The sequence below is a fragment of the Takifugu rubripes genome, chromosome 19 (genome assembly GCF_901000725.2).
Source record: "Takifugu rubripes chromosome 19, fTakRub1.2, whole genome shotgun sequence".
NCBI lineage: Eukaryota > Metazoa > Chordata > Actinopteri > Tetraodontiformes > Tetraodontidae > Takifugu > Takifugu rubripes.
The window spans coordinates 8,627,925-8,646,322 of record NC_042303.1 but is presented as its reverse complement, the minus strand read 5'-3'; the positions used below and the strand labels follow the sequence as shown (position 1 = coordinate 8,646,322).

At 48.6% G+C, this 18,398-nt stretch overlaps 2 protein-coding genes and 1 long non-coding RNA gene across 5 annotated transcripts; 2 read left to right on the top strand and 1 right to left on the bottom strand.

Moving 5' to 3' along the window:
• Window positions 1-83: 83 nt before the first annotated feature.
• On the top strand, window positions 84-3,446 carry necap2 (NECAP endocytosis associated 2). The gene is made up of 8 exons (XM_003973270.3): window positions 84-247; window positions 953-1,053; window positions 1,417-1,521; window positions 1,848-1,929; window positions 2,149-2,254; window positions 2,370-2,514; window positions 2,594-2,684; window positions 2,826-3,446. The coding sequence occupies exons 1-8, from the start codon at window positions 153-155 to the stop codon at window positions 2,869-2,871; spliced, it is 771 nt and encodes a 256-aa protein (XP_003973319.1). The 5' UTR covers window positions 84-152; the 3' UTR covers window positions 2,872-3,446.
• Window positions 3,286-4,842, bottom strand: LOC115246848 (uncharacterized). The gene is made up of 2 exons (XR_003885944.1): window positions 4,754-4,842; window positions 3,286-4,354 (listed from the first exon to the last, which is right to left on the bottom strand). It is a non-coding gene; the product is annotated as an uncharacterized lncRNA (long non-coding RNA).
• crocc (ciliary rootlet coiled-coil, rootletin) lies at window positions 3,601-18,397 on the top strand. 3 transcript variants are annotated; one of them, XM_029826527.1, is made up of 38 exons: window positions 3,601-3,935; window positions 5,690-5,759; window positions 5,983-6,109; window positions 6,190-6,335; window positions 6,892-7,083; window positions 7,156-7,239; window positions 7,313-7,404; window positions 7,496-7,661; window positions 7,740-7,846; window positions 7,928-8,155; window positions 8,239-8,329; window positions 8,427-8,513; window positions 8,586-8,780; window positions 8,871-9,070; window positions 9,146-9,328; window positions 9,705-9,849; window positions 9,943-10,089; window positions 10,291-10,521; window positions 10,613-10,806; window positions 10,881-11,008; window positions 11,323-11,492; window positions 11,578-11,757; window positions 11,840-11,974; window positions 12,054-12,197; window positions 12,319-12,557; window positions 12,624-12,783; window positions 12,868-13,035; window positions 13,112-13,535; window positions 13,638-13,801; window positions 13,902-14,022; window positions 14,098-14,261; window positions 14,637-14,852; window positions 15,588-15,812; window positions 15,894-16,040; window positions 16,192-16,392; window positions 16,551-16,682; window positions 17,454-17,627; window positions 17,708-18,397. In XM_029826527.1, the coding sequence occupies exons 2-38, from the start codon at window positions 5,709-5,711 to the stop codon at window positions 17,792-17,794; spliced, it is 6,045 nt and encodes a 2,014-aa protein (XP_029682387.1). In that variant the 5' UTR covers window positions 3,601-3,935; window positions 5,690-5,708; the 3' UTR covers window positions 17,795-18,397. The 3 variants fall into 3 exon arrangements, with proteins under 3 accessions (XP_029682387.1, XP_029682386.1, XP_011612133.2); XM_029826526.1 differs by having other exon boundaries at window positions 15,891-16,040; XM_011613831.2 differs by lacking the exon at window positions 5,690-5,759 and having other exon boundaries at window positions 15,891-16,040.
• The last annotated feature ends 1 nt before the right edge of the window (window position 18,398 follows it).

The window sequence follows — 18,398 nt, the reverse complement described above, 5'->3', positions numbered from 1 at the left end:
TGGGAGCGTTAAGGCTGTAATGTAAATATTGACAGAGAGACCTCCTTGCCCATAGGGGGCAGTATCGTGCCGAGTCCATGTCGCTACTGGGAAAAAGAAGAGGAACGACTAAAGTAGGAAGTTGTGTGTAATAGTTAGTGAAACTTGACAAAATGGCAGAAGACGACAGTTATGAGTCGATGCTTTGTGTGAAACCAAAGGTTCACGTGTATGGAATCCCCCCACGGGCGTCTAATCGTGGATATCGGTAAGACAATTCGAAAGTTACACTTAAATGTGGAGTCTCGCCGGCCGCAAACCAAGCGTTGGCTGCGATGCTAATTTTAATGAAACACCCATTATCGGACACCTGACGGATCGTGTGAATGCCTGTCATTTTTTTCCCTGTTGAGTTTGACGGACAGTGTTTGTTATTTTTCTTTTCTTTTTTTAAACGGATCCTTTCACTTGTAATACATATTGAAAGCCACTATTTAATGCACAAGTGCAACCATTGCTACTATGTGTGTTGAGTCTTTTTAGCCAGACTTTGGCCTCTTTAGTTGGTCTCTTGCTGACACGCATGGTTTTAGAAAAGGGGATTTTGATCAATTAAAATGAATCCAGGGGTGATTAAGCAACTGCCTGATAGTTTCCAAGTCCTGCAGTGCACTAGAAGTGCATGCAAGAGCTTGTTGGAAAAGTTCGGAAAAACTGATCGAGTTCTTTCTTATCAGAATAGCTATATGCATTTATTCTTCGTTTCCCTGTATCAGATAAATTTACGCAGTTTTTTTAAAAAAACAAAAAACTTTTTTAAAGTTATATGTCTGTTACAATTGTCTTCTGTAAAATAAGGATTTGGTTGATGCAGTAAAAAGAATCCATTTCTGCAATATAACTATTTATGTTCTTGTGGTCAATTCCGCCATTTTACTAAATACCAAAAACTTGAATTTCCTCTTTTTTTTAGGGCTGCTGACTGGAAACTGGATGAACCTGCATGGAGTGGTAGAATGAAAATCACTGCTAAAGGCAAGATGGCCTTTATAAAGTTAGAGGACACGAATACAGGTAAATGATCTGTTGTCTCACTGGAACTAAATTGAGCTAAATTAGTAGTATTCAACAAGTTCAACTAGTCTGAAAAATCTGACCTACCTAACCAAGGAATGGGTAGTTTTGTTTTGTTCTGATATGTGTGTAGTTTGGTAGGGTTGCTGTTAACTGGCTCCTACGAATACTAGAAGTAAATTCCTGTCATTTTTTACATATTAAAAAGTGTTTACTGGACATGTATTTATACATTTGAAATGACATGTGGCATAGGTCACTGCTGTCTCTCTTTGTTGTTTTTTTAACCACCTTTTTTATTTGATTATGGCCACCGTGGTCCAAAAGCCTGAGACATTGTTTGGGGTAAATTTGTTTTTGCAGGAGAGTTGTTTGCCCAAGCTCCAGTTTCACAGTATCCTGGAAGCGTGGTGGAATCAGTCACGGACTCCAGCAGATATTTTGTGATCCGGATAGAAGATGGAAATGGTGAGGCACATTTATCAACACATACGTTCGTTTTTGTTTCATTAAGTCTGCCCCCCCCTTGAAATCCATTGCCAGTTATGCTCTAGGGTGCTTTTCCCCAGCATTATTTTCAATGCAGTGCAATGGAACTCATAGTAATGACAGCCTATGCTATAGCTGGAGTTTATTTTACATTTTGAGACTCTAAATTTTGTGTTAATGCATTAGTGGCGTGCGTGACTGCTCCAGGTTGCATCCTCTTCCTAGTCATGTCTCTTACTGAACACTTTATATTGGAGTAATATATTGTGTATGTGGTTAATTATGTTTGTCTCTTTGTAATTAAGGGCGTCACGCTTTTATCGGTCTGGGATTTGCTGATCGAGGAGACTCATTTGATTTCAACGTAGCGCTACAAGATCATTTTAAGTAAGTTTTTCTTCGACTAATGACAAGAAAGACGACATCACAAATAAAAATCTCTTTAGTTAACTTGAATACATTGAACCTGAAAATGTTGTGAATGTGATTTGACTGTAATACCTTTGAACGCTCTTCATTGTGATGCCTGTTTGCTTTGGGGGAGAGAGTGGGGTACAGATGGAGTTCATCTTGAACTAGTAGTTATGTTTAAAACTGTTTCTGTAGGTGGGTGAAGCAAGAATCTGAGTTTGCAAAACAAGCGTCTGAGTGCCCAGGACCTAAACTGGACCTCAGCTTCAAAGAGGGGCAGACCATCAAGATCAACATTGGCGTGAGTGTTGAGTCCGCGTTAGAGACGATGGAGATTTTTGGAAATTATGAGCATTTCAATTAAACCAGGGTGTAACTAGTTACAGAGTTTCAGAGAGTGCTGTTCTCTGTCACAGAACATCAAGAAGAAAGACGCAGGTGGCGCCAAAGCTCGGCCCGCGGGCGGGGGTCTACTTCCTCCTCCACCTGGTGCAAAGGCTGGGGGTCTTATCCCCCCTCCTGGGGGACAGCAGACAGTCCCAGTCGCACAGACCAATGCTGGTGATTATCCTCCCTTTTAGTAGAATGGATTCCAAAAATGCCCTTTTTAAAAGTCTTCATTTTCCTTCCATCAATCCAGCCGCCTTTTTAGACTTCGGACCTCCTGTTCCTGCTGCTCAGCCCCAGCCCAACACGGACATGTGGGGAGATTTCACATCTGCAGCCTCAACGTAAGTCATGAAACCTCACCTCACACTTGCGTAGTGACCCATCGGGTCACATCAGTCGGGTTTATGGTCGATCCTATCAAAATCTCTGCATCTGCTCTTCTGTCCATCGTCGTTCTGTCCTCACTCCCCCTGTGTCCACAGCTCCAGTCAAGATCCCGTCAAACCAGGATGGGTGCAGTTCAGCTGAGTCCTGAAAACACCTGGGATACGCTCGGATTCTTACATTCCACTGAATCTAAGAGAGGAACTGCCGGCCAGCTATCTGCTGCCATTCTGGAAGTCATTCGTTGCTAAAGACTAAACACAACAGAACAAAACAGTCAAATGTACATATTTTATTTTTATTTAGATTTTTTTCCCCCCTATTCATACTCGACTATGCAGTGGGAGTTTTAGACTCTTTTCTCAGTACACCATCATTAGTCTCTTCATGTTTGTATGATAAGAAACACAGTTGCATTTGGAGTATCTATGTTTTATTTAGCTACAATTCAGCCTGCAGATGTAGCTCCCAACTATCAAGTTATTTGTTGGGCAATTTTACTTAAAAACCCTTGAACCAGAAAAGCCTTGGAGCTGTAGGGCGAAGGACTGTGTCTTCTGTATGTTTGTCCTCGACTTGTTGATTTTTGAAAGTGCCTTTTACCAACCGAATCTTCCTCAATCCTTCACTAATTTGCATTGATATGATTAAGTGCCTGTTCGACCAGCTCTAAAAGGTTTTTAAGATTTTATCTTGTAAATAAACAGTATATTTCCTTGGCTCCTTTTCTTTTTAAAATGATCATTACCCAATTCTGAAACAACCTTGGCAAAGTCGGAGCAGGAGGAGGAGAGCCGTTCAGTCCCGAGATGTCCCCTTGACCTGCAGCACGTGACCTCTGACCTTATTCTCCATTGCATAAATAATTTCATTAGATTTTTGCATATGATTTAATTAAACCCTGGTTTATGAAAGCGCTTTTACGACTACAGCAAATCTGTCGAAGTGTTCTCTCGGAAATGAAATTTCACCCGACTCGCTGGTAGTTTCGTTTCCTTCACGATCGACACGGAGGAACAGAAGAGGGCTGCAGCGCTCCTGCAGGCCGCCGGCTGTGAACTGGAAGTCCCTCCCCGGAAAAAGCATGGAGGAGGTCAGCGCTGGAGCTCCTGCAGCCCCCGCTGTTCCAAGGCTGTAGCCACGGATGCTTCTCGCTTGTTTGGATGATCTCTGCGGGACGGATCTCATCAATCTGAGGCCGAGCTGAGGTAAGATCGCAAACCGCCATGTGGACGCTTTCGCCTCCTACACATGCGGGTCGGGTCTGCCCCGCAGCGCCGCGTTCTGGTTTTGAATCTCAGTCCAAAGTCTCGTTTTCGAAATGTTTTTATTTGCTCGGATGCTGCCGACCCGCCTCCAACAGCCGCCAACGGACTTTTGGAGATTTGCGCGGTTTCTCCGGCTTTATCTCGTCGAGCAGCTGGTGCAGATGAGGGAGTGTAGACGGTAGATCGCAGGAGAGGAGGCATTCCTCCCAGTAGATTCCATCCCGGTATCACCCATCTCTTAATGGTGGTTCGAACTGGGCAGGCGTGTTGTTGGATGGTGGTTAGGCTCAACAGGTGTGTTCAAGCGGCAGATTCAGTCCATCTCAGCTGCCGATCTGGGTTCTATTGCTGTCCGAGAGCTGAGATGAAACAATAGATTTAATTTATAGTTTCACTGAAAACCGGAAGCTCTTCTTCAGGGACTTCACTTAGATATAATGCCCCCACAAGTATAGAAACTCTCTCCCTCCCGCTCTCTCTCTCTCTCTCTGTGTCTGTGTGTGTGTGTGTGTGTGTGTGTGTGTGTGTGTGTGTGTGTGTGTGTGTGTGCGTGTGTGTGTGTGTGTGTGTGTGTGACACAAAGATCCTCTTGTATGACCACCCCAACAATCACGTCACAGCTCCATCACAGTTTGACATTTTGGCTGTGATTTTGCTGAATGATCCACCAACCACAGAAAGATCCTCAGATAAAATTATGAAAGTTTATCGTGTATTTTATGTTGCATTCATGGATTTACAAAGGGTCATATGCTTACATTGTCACCTCTTCATGTCAAAGATAATTGAGGACAGTCGCTGTCTCCAGTTATTGTCTGTCTCCTTGCCTGGTGAATAAAGTCTGTCCTCTGTGTCCTCTGTGTCCTTCCAAAAGTGTGCAGATAACAAATGGGGCTAAACTGTGAGATTAAATTCAATCCCAAACTAGGCAAAGCCCAGTTTGAGGCCTGCAGATTCAGGTTTGTCCTCTTTGATGGGGGGTTTTGACTCATCTTTACCCACCATGGGGCTTCTTTTCTTGCACCTCTCTCAGTCCTAGAAACCAGTGATGGAAACACTGTGTGTGTGCGCGATCACACACTGTTGTGATGCAGATGCCAGCTCCTAAACATGAATGCATCACAGGCTAGCAGAACCAAAGTGTGTATTTGGGCTGAAAACGTGCGTCAACGCAATGGAGAATTATAGTTATGGACGAGCTGCCAACATACTCTAGCATGAAGGTTACAGCGATTGTATTTATTCATCTATTTAGCCTTGTATTTAGAGAAATGTGTCCTCCATTCCTGGTCTTGCAGCCTGAACTAAAAAGGGAGCGTTACCCTACAGTTACTTTAAATTACTTAAAATGACCGAGCCTCGCGTTTCCGTCCTGGCTCGGACGCTTTATCTGACTCGTCCTGCGTTGCGGTGGTTTGGGAGAAGCAGCGACGGTGCGGTGCTGGAGGTGGAGCTGCGGGTTGTGCGTCTTAAAGCCTCCTAATCCCGCTGTCCTCAATCTGCGCCTGCCTGCACCGGACCAGGACGATCTCTGCTGCCCCGCGACGCAACTTTATCGGCTCCGTCACACGATCCACTCCGACCTGAGAACTTTTCCTGATTTTGTCCCCCCCTTGAAGACGCAACCCTAACTTGGATTTGACGCTTCTCTTTTCTTCGTTATTATTATATTTTATTTTATTTTATTTAAAAAGCCACCTGCTGCCCGACACGATGAGCGCGTCGGAAAATTCAGACTCCAATAAACTGGAGTCTGTGATCCAGGTGAGACACACGGACTCTTCCTCCGCTCCTCCGTTGCTTGTTTAATTGTGTTGTGATGTGACAAAAAAAGCTGCCACCTCTTTGTGACTCCTTGTGTTTCCGTTGCGCATGAACTTCATTTTTGAGTTTATTTTTTTCTGTGTTTATTATTTTCTAGGGCCTATTTGTAATTTTAATTTATAAAACACATTCGGGCACTGAACTACTTTTATTTTTATCACAGAGGCTGGAAGAGAGTGTATTGTCTGAGGAGAAGAAATTAACAGTTCGGGGCCCCTCGCCGGATGCCCCCCCTGCATGTTTGCCAGCACGAGTGCGAGAAATTGTCACAAAAAACCTCAGTGAAAGTCGTGAGTTGCCACAATCTTTAGGAGTAACACATGCAGGCGTGAGGCTTGGCCATTGTCTGACTGCTGTCTGTGTTTGTCAGCGGCGGGGGCCATGTCCTCGGTCATGTCGCTGCAGGAGGAGAACCGGGTGCTGCAGGGAGAGCTGGCGAGGCTCGAGGACCTGCTGGCCCACAGTCGAGCCGACCGGGACGAGCTCGCCATTAAGTACAGTGCAATCAGCGAGAGGGTGAGGCCTCATGCACCGACAGTCTACAACATGACCTGACTATAGATCAAACCCGAACGCTCTCCCATCATGCCCACGGTGGGGCAACTTTTGTGTAAAAATTAGAAAAGTCTCAAAGGTGATATTTGTCTAAATTATCCCCTTTTACCATTGAAGTAGTGTTGGTGTTTCTTTGTCTGAGATTCGCTGGTCACCCAGGTGACGGGGGCTGGTATGAACTGAAGTGTGACGTTGCCATGGTGTCCGTCACCCCGGGCGACAGTCAACAGGCACTTCAGTGGAGATGGGCGGAGGCCACATTTGATTTTGGGTTGAACATTACAGAAGACAAGCCTGAATCCATGTCAAAGAATTTGCAATTTCCTCTCAGATCTGTTGTAACTAAACTTACGGTAATAATCCATTTTCGACTTCCACACGTCCTTGTGTCGTCCTACAAGCTGAGGCAACAGTAAAATACACACAAGAACCAGCAGAAGTCTCTGAGCTGTTGTGTTGAACCGACAGCACGTTTTAAATAGAACGCTCTCCTCCCGTCCCTTAATCAAACGCACAGCTGGAACAGACGTTACGTTTTGACACGGCCCAGGGCGACCGCGATTCACCCGAGTCGCGCAGCCTGACCCAGCAGAACGTGGATCTCCGCCGGCGGCTGGATGAGGAGCAGGCGGCTTACAAGCGGAAACTCACTGCTTACCAGGAGGGCCAGCAGAGGCAGGCGCAGCTCGTGCAGAAGCTGCAGGCTAAGGTGCGTTTGTTTTATTCTCCTGTGCACCCGAGACGCAGTGTGTCACTCTTTTTTTACCCCCTGTCATTTCAGGTGCTTCAGTACAAAAAGAGGTGTGGGGATTTAGAGCAGATACTGCAGGAGAAAACCTCAGAGTTGGACAAACACCTGCTGACTGTGAGTGAAACCTGTTCGGATCATTAGGAGGTGCTCTACTTCAGGGATTATAATACTTTAAAATCTCCCTCAGGGGGTCAGCGAAGCCGCTAACGGTCGCCATCAAGATGAGCAAAGCAGCAACCTGGAGGACGCTTTAATCCGCCTGGAGGAAGAACAACAGCGGTCCGATTAGTGACCCAGACTGACTATGTGACTGCTTTTGGCCCGCAGAGGAATTTATATTTCCTCTTGTGTGTTTTTGTTGGGGTTGCAGGAGCAGCAGTTTGTCCGCCGTGAACGCCATGCTGAGGGAGCAGCTAGAGCAGGCCGGCATAGCCAACGAGGCTCTCAGTCAGGACATCCGCAGACTCACCACTGACTGGACAAAAGCCAGGGAGGAGCTGGAACAGAAGGAGTCGGACTGGCGGAGAGAGGAGGAGGTGGTGGAGGGATGCTTCGGGGACTATTTTAAGAGATAAATCAGGATCGTTTTTGAGTGATTTCTTGCTTTCATGCAGTCTTTCCACAGTTACTTCAGCAGCGAGCACAGCCGTCTGCTGATGCTCTGGCGGCAAGTCGTCGGGTTCCGGAGGAACGTTTGCGAACTGAAGAATGGCACCGAAAGGTCAGGATCCGCGTTGCGTGAACCGTCCAGCTGTTCTTTTACGCCTCGTTGCCGCTAACGCTTTTGGCTTTCTGTCCGCAGGGATTTGTCGGACATGCGCAACGAGCTGGCGCGGACGTGCCACTCTGTGCAGGTGTCCTGTTCCAGTCTGTCCAGCGTGCTTCACAGCCGAGAGGGAGGGGCAGTTCTGGCCCTGGAGCGGGAGAAGTCCTTGAGGCTCCAGCTGGAGCAGCAGCTGAGGGAGCGCGTGGGAGAGATGATGAACTTTCAAACGAAGGCGGATGCAGAGAAGAGCGGCCTCAGCCTCAGGTCGCTCTCTGTGTTTAGGGGTCTCGCTAGCAGAACACTAATGAGTAAACTAGCTAATAATTCTTACTGCACCAACCTTGCAGGTTGTCCGACTTGCTGAGAGAGAGCGAGAGACTGAAGGGACAAATTGAAGAGAGAGACACTGAAATTGCAGTTCTAATGAGGAAACTTAAGGTGAGTTTTTTAAAGGGAAAGAAAACGAGCCCTATCTATCCCGCAAAGCAGTTTTTCCATTCTAATTTTCCTTTCCTAATGCTCAATTTCCCTTCAGGAGCAGAGTGTCAACGATGAGACCGACATGCAGATGATGAAAACTCACACCGAGTCCCTGTTAGACACTCTGCGGGACATCGCCCAGGTGAGCTGCAACACTAACATGCTGGCTGTGAGGGGACGAGGATGTACGTTCATGTCCGTGTTCGTTTGTCAGACAGTATTACAGGAAGGAGATTCGTCGTCTGAGGCCGATCAGGAAAATTCCGGCACCCCTCTGCTGGCTTTGTTCCACAGCTCGTCGACGCGCAGGTCCACCTCCCCGTCGCGGTCCTCGTCACAGGCTCTCCTCACTGACTCGGCTCTGTGCGCCCTGCGCTCTACAGTAACGAACAAAACCCTCCAACTGCAGGTAACATGGTGACATTTGTGTTATCAATCCCAGAAATCCCCAACTCAGAAAGAAAGAGGAACAGTCAGCAGCGTCGGTCTGTGCTTACAGGATGTCCGAGGCCGTCTGATCTCTTCCCAGTCCTCAATCCAGCAGTTGCGGAAGCAGCTCTCAGAGAGCGATCTGGCCAAAAGAGAAGCGGAACAGCGAATCCAAAGTCTGCAGAGAGAGAGGGATGCTGCCCAGAGAGAGAAGGAGACCACGCTGAAAGAGAAAGAGCGTCTGAAGGAGGATAGAGACGTGCTGGCCAGGTCAGCAGACACCTACCGTTAGTAATCGTGTGGCGACACCACCCTGCAAACACACTTGTGACTGATTGTTTTCAGCGAGAAGGTGAGCTTGGAGAAGGTGGTGCAGGCTGCACAGGGCAGCAGCCAGTTACTGGAGATGGAGTCCAAGAAGCTCCAGCTGATCGTGGCGTCGGCGCAGCGAGAGCGAGACCACGAGAGGGAGCAGAAGGAGGCCGCCGTTCTAGAGCGAGACCGGGCCAAAGCAGAGACACAGAGGATGTGAGGCGGATAATTGATAGTGATTAAGTGACTCTGAAGCTGATACTAATCCACACAGTGAAAATGCTTACAGGAAACCAAGGATTAGTGTCCATGACAGAGATATTGTCTTCCACATTGGCCTTTCTCTCCAACTCTGCAATCAAACTATGTAACTTGTTTTGCCATATTCAGTTTAACTCTATGCCAACCCTCAAAAACAATTCAAAGATAATATGTAGTTAAAAATCATGAGATTGCTAGTTGGGTGATAGTTGGGTTTTATTCTGACCCTCAATAATGTGACAGGGTGTTTGTCACATGACATCATAGATGCCTGAGTCTCATTGGTGGATCTGAGTTGAATTCATATAGAATGCATCATTTATTGACACAGACAGAAGCAGTTGGAGCAGAGCGAGAGCCGACTGTCCAGCCAGCGTGGTGAGCTGTCCGCAGTGAGGGAGACTCACCAGAAGGGGGAGGTCGAGAGGCAGGTGCTGGAGGGAGAACGAGCCCAACTTTCTGAAGCGCTGGCTCGCGTAAGAAAACCAAAAAGAAACACAACCTGGCTCTTTTACTCCCAGAGATTCAATAATTAAGTGCCACTGATGCGATGCTTATTGGTCTCCCAGGCTGAGAGCAGGAACGCAGAACTTTCCCTGCTGCTCAACAAGCTGCAGTCTGAAGAAGCAGCTCTCAGGGACTCTCTCGCAAAAGTGGGAAGCCTGAATGAAAGTCTGGCTCAAGATAAAGCCGACCTGAACACCTACATACTGCAGGTATATCTGACACATGGTTTTTAGGAAACACACTTTAGTCTTTCATGGAATTAGTAATGCAGATAAATGATCCATTCAAACCAAATTGTGAGTGTGTGTCTGTTAGTTGGACGTTGAGGCAGGTCTAACGTGTATGTCTGTATGTCGCTGCTTGCAGTAGGTATCAGTAAAACATCCTCACATCCCTGTCTGTTCTGTAAGTTGGAGGAAGAGAAGTCTGTCCTTCAGGCTCAGAAACGGGAGGCGCAACAGGAGAAGTTGACCATCAGGGATGAGCTGGTCCGACTGGAGCAGGACCGTCTGGAGCTGGACGCTGCGCGCATCACGCTGCAACATTCACTGCAGGATGTCGAGCTTAGCCAGGTGGGGGTGGATGCCGAACTGCAGAGTCTCAGGGAAGAGAAGGTTAAACTGCAGGAGAGAGTCACCCAGGTACAGAAGAGATCTCAACACAGCACAAGAAAACGGGGGAAAAAAGGATTCTGTGATTTGTTCCTCATTGGTTTTGGGTTTATTTTGGCAGCTTTGCAGTGAAGTGTCCTCTCTGGGATCAGAGTTGAGTCTGGCCAAAGGGGAAGGCCAGAGGTCCGAGGTGGCCTTGGAGGAAGCTGGTCGCAGTCGAGCTGAACTGGCCCGGGACAAAGCGGCGCTGGTGGTGCAGCTGACAGCATCGGAGAAGGAAAACACTGCGCTGTCCGAGGAGCTAGCTGCTTTCAGGTGTGTGTGAGTGTTGGATGTAAGACGATTCCCCCATCGTGCTGCGTGGGTAACGTGTGATCGCGACCCTTCAGGTCAGAGCGGGAGTCTCTGGAAACCAGTCTCTTCGAGATGCAACAGCAGCTAGTTCAGGCAGAATCTCGGCGGGAACAGCTGGAGGCGGAGAACCAAAACCTCCGGTTGCGCAGCGAGACTGCAGCGGGTGAGAAAGACGGGGAAATGGAAGATGCACAAAATGCATTTAAATTCTTCCAATGGTTCAGTAATTTTCAGATTCCTGATCATTGTGGAACAAACTGCAAACACACAGATATACAAACCTTCACGTGCACAGAGATAAACCGCTCCAGTTCTGCTGGCAGACGGACCCATGGCACATTCGTCTCCTTAAGAGCTAAACTTCAGATGTCATATTATTATAATAGCAAGGAAATTATAGAGTATGACAGAGTAACAGCTTAATGGATAAATCCTGTGTTTTCTTCTCCTGGATGTTTTCTTGGATGCGATTTCCAGTTGAACTGAGGCGCCTGCGCTCAGATGGCGAGAATGTGTTGGCCCAGGCTGAGAGGGAGAAACAGGCTCTGACTCAGACCCTAAATGCCGCACAGCTGGAGGCCCAGCAGGCCTTGCACAAGGCCGTCTCTGAACATCAGGAGGAGGTGGAGAGACTGGTCTCAGAAAAGGTCAGAAGGTTCATTCGTCCAGTACAGGCTCTGCACGGAGATTTTCTGGGATTTTAAACGCTGATGGCTGCTCTGTTTTTCACAGGAGGCTTTACGAGACAGCCTGCTGATGGAGCAGGAGTCTGCCCTGAGAAAGCTGAGGCAGGAGATGGAGGAGCCGCTCCACAGGGCAGAGAGGGAACGAGAGGAGCTGCAGGAAGAGCTGAGGAGTCTCCAGCACGACAGAGATCAGAGTCTGCTGCAAGCCGAGACGGAGAAGCAACAGGTCAGATCCGAGCTTCTGGGACCCTACCAATGCAGTAAATCAGGTTTCTGCCTGTCGTGAGTCTGCTGTTCCCTCTCTGCAGGCTCTGTCTTTGAAGGAGACGGAGAAGGCCGTGCTGTCTGACAGGGTGTCGTGCCTGCAGGCGGAGCTGACAGCCGCAGCCCTGGAGGCCGAGCGAATGTCGAGAGACGCCGCTCTCTACAAAGAGCAGGAGCAGGTGATGCCAGTGACGCCCGTGGTGAAGACCTGTCTTCCTGGTCTTGCTTTTTATTTCGATTTTTGGGGTTTCGACGCAGATCAGAGTCGCGGCGCTGAACAGCGAGCTGCAGGCCCTCCGCTCTCAGCTGGAGGATGCCTCTTCTCTTCACGAAAGGGAGCTCCAGAGTGCCAGAGAGGCTTGTACCGACCTGCAGTCTCACACTGATGTTGCTCTAAAAGAGGTTAGGATCCCATTTAAGGGAGGATGCAGCGTAGCAAGCGCATATCTTCTTCCATAAAGGCACAATGATATAAGGAACATGCTTTCCTTTGTTTTTATACCTGATTTTCTTCACATTGTAGCTGGATCAATGCAGAGCCGCGCTCGCCGCTAACGAAGAAACCAGGGACCAGCTGAAACGCGATGTGATGGACGCTGAGCGGCGGCAAAACCAAACAGTGGACACCTTGGAGACCTGCAGGAGAGAGGTGTCAGAGCTACGACGCAACCTTGCTGACATCACCCACGAGAAGGACACTCTGAGCCACTCAAATATTCTGCTGAGGGAGACTGTGCGAAGTGCCGAATCAGAGAGAATCAGGTAAAGTCCCAAGCTGATGAAAGGAGCTTCGGAGAAACGCAAACTTACAACTGGGTGTTTTTCCAGTGTGAAACGGCAGCATGAAGAGAAGGAGCAGAAGCTGAGTGTGCTGGAGGAGAGTTTTGCATCCGTTCAAAAGGAGGTTACGGAGCTGCGCGGCTGCCTGCGGGAGGTCGAAAGGTCGCGACTCGAAGCTCGACGAGAACTTCAGGAGCTACGCAGAAAGGTCTGCCATCCCTGCCTCCCACTGCAGGTCTGAATTGGATCTCTTTAGACCCATCTTCATGTAATGGGCTTTACTTTGCTGCAGCTGAAGGTCCTGGATGGGGAGAAGGAGCAGAAAGAAAGAGAGGTGGCAGAGCTGCAGACTCGCCTGCTGCTAGAGGAGCAGAGGGAGGAAGAGAAAGCAAAAGAGCTTTTCGCAGTCAGACACAAGTTAACTGAAGCCGAAACTGCTCGGGACTTTCTCAAGAAGGAGGTGAGGATGGCTTGGAGCCAAAGGGCACGTCCTCGCCTTCCTGTTAAGCCCTGTCAAAACGTCCTTTTTATTTCAGCTGTCCATGACCCAGAAGCGGCTGGTGGAGTCCGAGTCCAGCTGGCGAAGCGGTGAAAGAGAACTGAGCGCTCAGCTGCAGGAGGCTCGTGGCTGCGAGAAAAAGCTGCAGGATGAAGCAAAGAACCTCGCCCTGCGCACCCAGGCAGCCCAGGACTCTGCCGCACAGTCCGGCCTGCTTCTGAGTGAAACCCAGGGTCGGTTAGCTGCCACGGAGGCCGAGCTAATCCGAGCCGAGGCTGGGAAGAAAGACCTGGAGTTTCGCCTGAACAGCATTCAGTCCGCGCTAACACGGACATTGGGTATCGGAGCGAGTGGCAGGAGAGGACGGGGTAGGAGCCCAGGAGGTAGCTCGACATCACCGGGCACCATATCGCGTCACCAGAGCATTTCGCCACTGCGGACCTCGCTATCGCCTCCCAAAGGTAAAAGTGAAATCTGCAGTTTACAGAAGCAAAATTGTTTGCTATCTTTTTGGTTCACGATAATCAGGCTCTGAAAGCTTAATATCTAGTTTTTATTGTCAGAAATTCAAGTCTGCACCCCTGACACTACTTTAAATTCGGGAGCGGCATCTCCTGAGAGAGGGGAAGCACCACTGCCGCTTCCTCAGCCCGAGTTGGACCCTGACGCCCTGCGGAGCGACCTGAGAGACTTCATGCAGGAGCTGCGCGAAACCCAGAGAGAGCGGGTAAAAGAAAAAAGAAATGTTTTAGGAGCAAGTTGTCAAGGATATTTAGGCCAGGGTACTTACATTATGATCGAACCGTGTTTTAATCCTGGATTTTCAGGATGATGCGAAATGCAGAGTCGGGCTCCTGGAGCGGGAGTTGGAGGAGATGTTGGGGGACCAAGACTCCACTCAGAGTCGCCTAACTCATCTCCAAAAGGCCTTCCAGGAATACCAAGAAGGTCACTGCTCGAGTAATTTGACATTTTAAAAGCCTAATTTGAACGACCTAACGTGCTTTACACGCGCCGGGGCAGGAAAGCGTGGACTGGAAGAGCGCCTGAGCACCACGCAGATTCTGCTGCAGCAGCAGGAGGAGGCGGTGAGGAGGGCAGATAGGGACAGGAGGGCGGTCACCGACCGGCTGAGGGATTTAGAGCGAGCGCTGCAGGTGTCTGAGACGGATAAAAAGAACATGCAGGTACACACACACACGCGCACACACTCTTCACGTACGTGCTTGCACAGCAGTGACAACGGATCTGCCGTGATCAGCATATGGCAGCGCTCCACAGTGGAGGCACGACTACACCCAGAAGCTTTCTGGGAACACAATAACAACAGATGCCAATAACAACAGAACACACACACTTGCATGCCAGCAGCCCATATGTCTGGTTCTAAATAAGTTTCCTTCTGCACAGGAGGAGAGAGGTGGAACAAAACCACTATTTCATATACAGTACATTTATTATCGGACCCAGCTGTGGATCTTACTTTTGTGCCTATGCATGCATTTGTGTTTAGAGTGAAGGCCTGTTTTTTTTTTTAAACTGTCAAACATCTAACTGCTCAGGATCAGTTAAATAAGCAGCGCGCTGCTGAGATGCGCCTGGACTCGGAGAGGAGGAGGCTGCGTGAGGCTCTGGAGGCGGCTGAAGCTCGAGCCACCCGGGTGGAGCTGGGGAGGCGCAGTCTGGAGGGGGAGCTGCAGAGGCTCAAACTGAGCCTGGGGGATCGGGAAACGGAGAGCCAGAATTCCCAGGAACGCTACGACTCACTGATGAAACAGGTACAAGAGGATGATCACATCGATGAGTTAGTTCTGGTCTCGTGAATTTGTGATTATTTATGATTCCCATCAGGTCATTTGTTACTGGGGTAAATCGAATGATTTACTACATACACCACAGCGCACATTCAGAGCTGCACAACATGACTGCAAATAACAATTCAAGGCTGCATTCTTCACTTTTCTCACAATAATTAATATCCAGTTATTAGTAGATGGAGATCCTTTCAAGCGGTCATGTGCCATGATTGACCAGCAGGTGGCGCACTCGCTTGGCTGTAATGTTCACGTCCAGTTATTGAAGTAGTATTATTGTTCCTAAAAGTCCATTTAAAAATAGAAATGGAGCAGCTTCACTCAGCTACCTGTGCACAAACAGTAAAAATTCCCTTACAAAGTGCCACACTCTGTAGAGAGACAGAAAAGGACGGATGACTTTATGAGTATGTTTGTCTCCATCATGGATTTGTGAATTCAAATATGATTGAGTATTTGAATACTCAATCATTAAAATACTGACATTTATTTATGCTTCCTGAGCTTTAGTGTCTAAAACTATTCTAACCAACGTAGCATTATGTTAGCAGTGTGAGTGCTAACTCACCTACTACCTATCGACCTAGGTATCGGAATTTTAACGTTTTATGGATTCATTGAAATCACAATCCTCATGAAACCCAGAACGAAAAAAAATACCAAGAAAAAAAGTACAAATGTGGTTTTTACAAATTGCAGCTGTCTGAAGGAGAGGCCCGCACGTCCTTGCTGCAGAGAGAGACGGAGAGGCTGAGCCATTCACTACTCAAATCACAGGAGGATGAATCGATACTCAAAGAGAAGATATCCTCCCTCAGAAAGAGCCTCCAGGAGGCCGCTGCCTCCCACAGCAGTCACCAGAGCCGACTGGCAGCTCTGCAGAAGATGCTGACTGAGGTTGAGCACGACAAACGGCTTCTACAGGTGAAAGAGACGGGGGGAAAACGCAGACCGCGTTGATTCTAAATTCACCATCATGAGTTGTTCTTCTATACCAATAAGGAGCAACTAGAAGAGGCTCGTGTGTCGGCGGCAGAGGGGAAGAGAAGTTCGGCCTCCATCTCTGAGCGTATCCAAAGCTTGCAAGGCGAGCTGAGCCACAGCGAGCGGAGACGAGAGGAACTGGAGGCGGAGCTCAGGAGCACACAAGAGGTGAAGGAGATTGTTTGACAATCGTCTTGAACTTAATTAGGGTGGAATTTAATCTTTTACAGTGGCCCAAACCATAGGAGGAAGGTACAGAATCAAACACAGTGCAAACACCAGCTTCTCAGTCGTGTAACTGTTCTTTTCCCCTTATCAGCTCCTGCAGCAGCGCACAGCCAGTCTCACAGAGGCCCAGCGCAGCGCCCAGTCAGCTCAGGTGGAACGGGCCACCGTAGAGGAGCGGCTGCGGGGGCTGCAGAGAGCCGTAGCCATGCTGGAAACCGAGAAGAAAGATGCGGAGCGACAGGCTGTGAGGCTGGAGAAGGACAAGAACGCATTGAGAAACACGTTGGATAAGGTCAGGGACACAGCGCACGCAGAAATGTTTCCTTCACACCCCTGGTAATCTTCACACCAAATCATTTGTGAGGTTTAGCTACAGACAATTGAAACTGCAGGTTTTATTCGCCACAATTGGTGCGTGGGGAACATGCTCACAAGCGCATCTTTGGCCAGGTGGAGCGTCAGAAGCTGATGACCGAGGAGAGCAGCATGCGCCTGTCTGCTGCAAAGGGCCGCTTGGATCGCTCCCTGAACACAGCCGAGCAGGAGCTGCAGGAAGCCCAGCAGCAGATCCTGATGCTGCAGGTGGGAATCGACCACAAAAAACAAACCCAATCAACCCCTACTGACAAACTGCGGCTAAGGGAAGCCGCAGAGGCTGCAGGAGCCAGACCGTGGCGACACCACTGGCCTCAGTGTTTGCTTTGACAGCTGTTTCACACCTTTGGAGGCTCGAAGGGCTTCCCGCAATAGTCACCTCTAATAGCTCCTTCACACCTCTTGTGCTCCGAAACATTTGTCATGTCTTTGTGAAACTGCAAATTTTGAGTTAAAAGTGGGTAGAAAGAAGAAAAATATGTTGCAGGTTCCACTTCAAGAGGCAATCTTCCATTTGTTTTTACCAAGTCAGTAAAGATCACCGAGGAACGAAGGAAATAACACAGTTTTGTGTTTCGCTTATCTCGAAGTGCCACCTTTGACCTTGATGTGAAAGGTTTGTTTGTGTGGATGTTAATCTGTGGTACATTAGCCTACTTTTAAATGCGCTTTTTTTCCAGGAATGATTCACAGTTTCCAGATTGTTGCAATTTTCACATTTGCTCTCCCCCCTCGCTTGATTTACAGCATTTTCTTTTCTCGCAGTCAACAAAGTTAAGTGTTTGCCAGACATCTGTGTCTTCTCTGCATCGCCTGCTTCGCGTTCCCTCCAGGTTAATCTCAGTTGTTTGATGGCTGCATTAACGGAGTTCCAGATAAATTTACTGCAGCATGGGAACACTTGATCCGCAGGTCACCACCAAAGTCTCCTCATCGCGTGGTTTGTTGGTCCTGTTTAATGTTTGTTGTGGTACTCAGACGCAGCTGGCTGATCTGGAACAGTCACAAGGGCTGTGCGAGAGTCTGGTGAGGCAGCGCGAGGAGGCCCAGCGGGAGGCCGAGAGACTCAGGGGCAGCTTCAGGGAGGCCGAACAAACGCTGGGCGCCAGAGAGAGGGCTCACAGACACCGGGTCAAAGGCCTGGAGGAACAGGTAAACACGTCACGTGACAGAAGAACATTAGGATTAAACCACGTCCAATAAAATGGAACCGTTTTTGTCGCCTGCTGCAGGTTTCCACCTTGAAGGAGCAGCTGCTGCAGGAGATGAAGCGCCGGCAGCCTTCTCTTCCGTCCCCCTTAATGCCCGCGGGAAACTGAGAGCAGCCGTGCACCGCCAGCGCGAGCAGACATGAGATCCAGGGAAAATCCGCTCGTCCCGAACAGCCCAACGCCGAATATTCCGACGCCGAAACAAGCGCGGCTGCCATTTTGGGAAGAAGATGGCGAGCGGGTGAAGAACACTAGCAGCAATTACCCACATCTGTGCGGCGAGTGGATGCAGCGCTTGCTCGACATCCTGAGGATTCCTCTCCAGGAACAATCTAGATGTCACACACAGGCGCGTGTGCCAGTTGTGCGGTTTGGCCTCAGCTAGTTCCCGTGAATAGCGGGGAGGAGCATAAACAGAGCGAGCAGATTTTATCCAAGTTTACTGGATATATCAGTGTTATGAGAGCCATCTGATCCAGTAGGAAGTACTGTGTGTGTAGAGTACATGTTGGGTTTTTTTTAGTTAATCTCACTAACTTCATTTTTAAAAGACTATAAATAGAAACAGGTTAAAAACAGTAAAAACAACTAGTCATGTTTCCAGAATAAGCTCACTGCGTCCGCTGTGAATGTTTTACAAATACTCCTCAGATCATGTTACACAGACGAGTCGTGACCCACGCCAGCTGTAGTAAAAAAACATTTATTTTTC

Bases quoted from the DNA above. Each gene is read 5' to 3' on its own strand.
- crocc (XM_029826526.1), top strand. From the start codon at position 5,709: ATGAGCGCGTCGGAAAATTCAGACTCCAATAAACTGGAGTCTGTGATC. The intron at 8,156-8,238 runs GTCGCTCTCTGT...CCAACCTTGCAG, and splicing joins AAGAGCGGCCTCAGCCTCAG to GTTGTCCGACTTGCTGAGAG. The intron at 12,784-12,867 runs GTCTGCCATCCC...ACTTTGCTGCAG, and splicing joins TTCAGGAGCTACGCAGAAAG to CTGAAGGTCCTGGATGGGGA.
- necap2 (XM_003973270.3), top strand. From the start codon at position 153: ATGGCAGAAGACGACAGTTATGAGTCGATGCTTTGTGTGAAACCAAAG. The intron at 2,255-2,369 runs GTGAGTGTTGAG...TCTCTGTCACAG, and splicing joins CCATCAAGATCAACATTGGC to AACATCAAGAAGAAAGACGC. The intron at 2,685-2,825 runs GTAAGTCATGAA...CTGTGTCCACAG, and splicing joins TTCACATCTGCAGCCTCAAC to CTCCAGTCAAGATCCCGTCA.